The sequence below is a fragment of the Triticum dicoccoides genome, chromosome 4B (genome assembly GCF_002162155.2).
Source record: "Triticum dicoccoides isolate Atlit2015 ecotype Zavitan chromosome 4B, WEW_v2.0, whole genome shotgun sequence".
Taxonomy (NCBI): domain Eukaryota; kingdom Viridiplantae; phylum Streptophyta; class Magnoliopsida; order Poales; family Poaceae; genus Triticum; species Triticum dicoccoides.
The window spans coordinates 632,495,019-632,498,830 of NC_041387.1; the positions used below are offsets into that span (position 1 = coordinate 632,495,019).

At 47.0% G+C, this 3,812-nt stretch overlaps 1 protein-coding gene across 5 annotated transcripts; it reads left to right on the forward strand.

Annotated features, from left to right (window-relative positions):
- The first annotated feature begins 884 nt into the window (after window positions 1-884).
- LOC119291916 (tubulin beta-5 chain-like) lies at window positions 885-3,632 on the forward strand. 5 transcript variants are annotated; one of them, XR_005142738.1, is made up of 3 exons: window positions 885-1,822; window positions 2,225-2,322; window positions 3,341-3,632. XR_005142738.1 is itself a non-coding variant. In XM_037570726.1 (2 exons), the coding sequence occupies exons 1-2, from the start codon at window positions 1,449-1,451 to the stop codon at window positions 2,229-2,231; spliced, it is 381 nt and encodes a 126-aa protein (XP_037426623.1). In that variant the 5' UTR covers window positions 885-1,448; the 3' UTR covers window positions 2,232-3,632. The 5 variants fall into 5 exon arrangements, 3 of the variants coding, with proteins under 3 accessions (XP_037426623.1, XP_037426624.1, XP_037426621.1); XR_005142737.1 differs by having other exon boundaries at window positions 2,228-2,322; XM_037570726.1 differs by having other exon boundaries at window positions 2,225-3,632.
- The last annotated feature ends 180 nt before the right edge of the window (window positions 3,633-3,812 follow it).

Here is a 3,812-nt window from a genome sequence, read left to right on the forward strand (position 1 = left end):
TTGCGCTCCGGCTGCTCCACGGATCAATGAGGTCGGCGTTGGATGGCGTTTGAGGTTTGGACAAGTACGACCGGACAGATACCGGGAGTTTGGGGTCAGCCTTGGATATGCCCTTACCAATGCTCTTGTTTTTGTTACATAAAAAAACCCCTAAAATAATCTTATGATTTGATTGATGAGCTCCACCCCGGACCATGATGGAAGAAAAAGATCATGAACAGTTCGACTCGTTACCATTGGGATATGGACTATAGGATGATATACCAGCTAACCACTCGAATAAACTTTGGACAGAATCGGTGTACAGGGTGACAGCTGCGCGCGCGATGGGCGGCTCTTTGCTTCACCGACACCACTCTGGCCTCATGCTTGCATCATGACCGCAGGTACATGGTCGTGTGTACCAATCAAACGGGGTTCAGCATGGTAGGTACAAGCCCTGATGCTAGACGTTTGCGCTGAACTAGTCAATGTGTACGTGCAATGCACGTTAATTTAGAAGTATATTAAGTGCCTGTGGATATTAGGTAGGATATTATTTGCGTGTTATTATGTAATTAACATTATATTTGGCATGAAATTAACTGCACACTAAATATTGGATTGACATTGAAGCAGTCCAGGTCGTTGGATTGACATGATTTGATGGCCGAGATTAATTGGATCTGCCCCTTTTGGTCTTTTTATATTGTTATAGATTATAGATTATAAATGTAGACATATCTGTGTTCCTAATGGAGCAGTTGGTAGTCTCAATTTTCGTCCCATTTTCATTGTTTTTTTTTCGTCCTAAAAAAATCTACGAAGAAAAACCAGCGAAAAAACCCGACAAGACCCGAACGCACGCACGCACGCACGGTGCCCTCGAGCGAGAACCTCTAGCACGCACAACTCGTAGAGCAGACCCATTCGCCGCCGCCTATCCCTGCGCTACCTCCACCCCTTCGCCGCCGCCCTCCCATCAAGCCGCCGCCGATCCTGGAGCTACCTCCATCCCTTCGGCGCCACCATCCCATCAAGCCGCCGCCGATCCTGGAGCCATCTACCCCGGGAGCGGCGTCTCTCGCTGCCGCTGTGACGGGATCGCCGCCGCCGAAGTAGCAGAGGAGACGCCGTTGACGAGGTCCAAAGGGTGCCGCCACCTCCAGGAAAGCAGCCGTTCGTGGAACCATACCGCTGCCCGGGATCCACGCAAGAGGTCAGGTGCCGCCTCCATCGTGAGCCAGGCCAAAGGGGACGTCGTCGACATGCCGCCGAGGTCCTATAGGAGCCGCTGCCACCTTCATTGCGGATCTCCAGGTCACCGTCGGGACACCACCGCCGAGGTCCGGCATTGACACAGCCATTTACCACGGTACGTACATCTATTGGGCGCCATCCCGCCTTGTCCGATCTTAGCAGTTGCTTTGATCCCCTTCTCCGTGTGCTCGGTAGTCGCGCAGGGCGGCATGGACAAACGGCTGCCTCCGGGAAGTCGGGAGTCTCCAGCTGCAGGGACGTCGCCGGCCGGGTTACAATCCTTCAGATCCAGCGCGGTGGGGTGCGGTAATCAGATCGGCTCCAAATTCTGGTTGATGGTCTGCGTCGAGCACGACATTGACCCCACCGGCTACTATGTCGGCACCTCCGACCTGCAGCTCGAGCGCGTCAACGTCCAACACAATGAGGCCTCCTGCGGTCGATTTGTGCCCCACACGGTGCTCATGGACCTCGAACGCTGCACCGTGCCCTACAGCCAGATCTCCCCCTGCAATTTTTGTGCTCACCGTGTAGGTGTCTTCTCCAAGGCGTCCTTAGCCTCTGAACATCCCGCTCCATCAAGGTACCTACCCATGTTTCCAATTCCCAAACTGATTCTTTCACTTGGGCCAGAGGACAGTAGCCACCCTAAGATTAATCGTCTGAATCCATTGATAGCACTGCTTTGTTTGAGTTGAATTTACAAAGACTCCCACGGAGCAATGTCGTCTTTGTCAGGCTGTAATTATATGCCTCTGGATGGTCAAACCGGAAAAGTTTATGGAAGATTCAGACTAAATGTAGTGTTCCCTACAATGTTATAGCTTAAGTCTTGCTAACTATGCGCTTGGATATTTTTTTTTCAAGAAATGATGCAAAAATTGTTTGTGAATTGGTTATATACAAGATGTTACAAATATGTAATTTTAATTTTTGGAATGCCGAGATATGTTCAGATGCTTTGTTTACTGCTAAAAAATTGCAGCAGATAAGGACTGAAATTTGCTGATTTTGCTCAACATGGTGCTGCTTGATAATACTCAATCAAGATGAACTGACCATCATTGCTGGTGTTGATTACAGGTACATGCACTGAATTTTCCGTTGTGGCAAAGCTACCGTATTATAATCTTTCTAATTGTTGCTACCACATTTCAAAGGAAGAACACACTGATGCAAAAGAATCTCATTATCTAGCCATATGTAATCACACTTTCTTACTATGCAAACTGTCATAGGAGTAACCCACAGCAATGTCACTCCATTTTTGCTGTCTATTAATCTATGACAAAGGGGATGCGCTGGTGCCCGTGCCCGTTGCTATTCAAACAAAGGAGTAAATCTCGCAATTTTCAATCAATAAAGGTTATCTTTCCTATGGCTTTTGTTATTAGATACATGCAGATGTGTGTCACTTCCTTATATCATATATGGTTCCTAAAGTATTAGATGTTTCATATAACCATCACTTACCTTTTAAAAAAAAATGACCATCAGTTATCCCGTGATCGCATTGGCAGTCCTCGTACATGTATTTTTATCTGCTTTAAAAATTATTGTGAAGCAAAAATAAAGTTGTATGTAAGAATATCCTAGATTGTGTTATCCCGTGATCGCATTGGCAGGGCCACACGTTAAACTCTTGTTCATGTCCATCCTTCCCAAGGGCCGCACTACTAGCAGTGTTCGGGCTGTCAGGGCAAAACCAGACATGGTTAGCCACCTGCATGTCCACCACCACGACCGCCACCTCCGTCTTCTTGAGCGGTGCCTCATTTGCTGCCCTTCGCTTTAAGGCGACGATTGGATCAATGAGGTCGGCGTTGGATGGCGTTTGAGGTTTGGACAAGTACGACCGGACGGATACCGGCAGTTTGGGGTCAGCCTTGGATACGCCCTTACCAATGCTCTTGTTCTTGTTCCATACAAGAAATCCCCTAAAATAATCTTTGGACAGAATCCCCTAAAATATGATTAGATTGATGAGTTCCGAACGGGACCTTGATGGAAGAAAAAGATCACGAACAGTTCGACTCGTTACCATTGAGATGTGGACTATAGGATGATATACCAGCTAACCACTCAAATAAACTTTGGACAGAATCGGTGTACAGGGTGACGGTTGCGCGTGTGACGGGCGGCTCTTTGCTTCACCGACACCGGTCTGGCCTCATGTTTGGATCATGACCGCAGGTATGTGGCCGTGCGTACCAATCAAACGGGGTTCAGCATGGTAGCTACAAGCCCTGATGCTAGACGTTTGCGCTGAACTAGTCAATGTGTATATTAAGTGCCTGCGGATATTAAGTAGGATATTGATACGTCTCCAACGTATCTATAATTTTTGATTGTTCCATGCTATTATATTATCTGTTTGGATGTTTAATGGGCTTTAATATGCTCTTTTATATTATTTTTGCGACTAACCTATTAACTGGAGGCCCAGTGCCAGTTTATGTTTTTTTTGCCTATTTTAGAGTTTTGCAGAAAAGGAATACCAAACGGAATGAAACCTTTGCGAGGATATTTGTTGGACCAAAAGCAATCCAGAAGACTTCAAGTTGAAGTCTGGA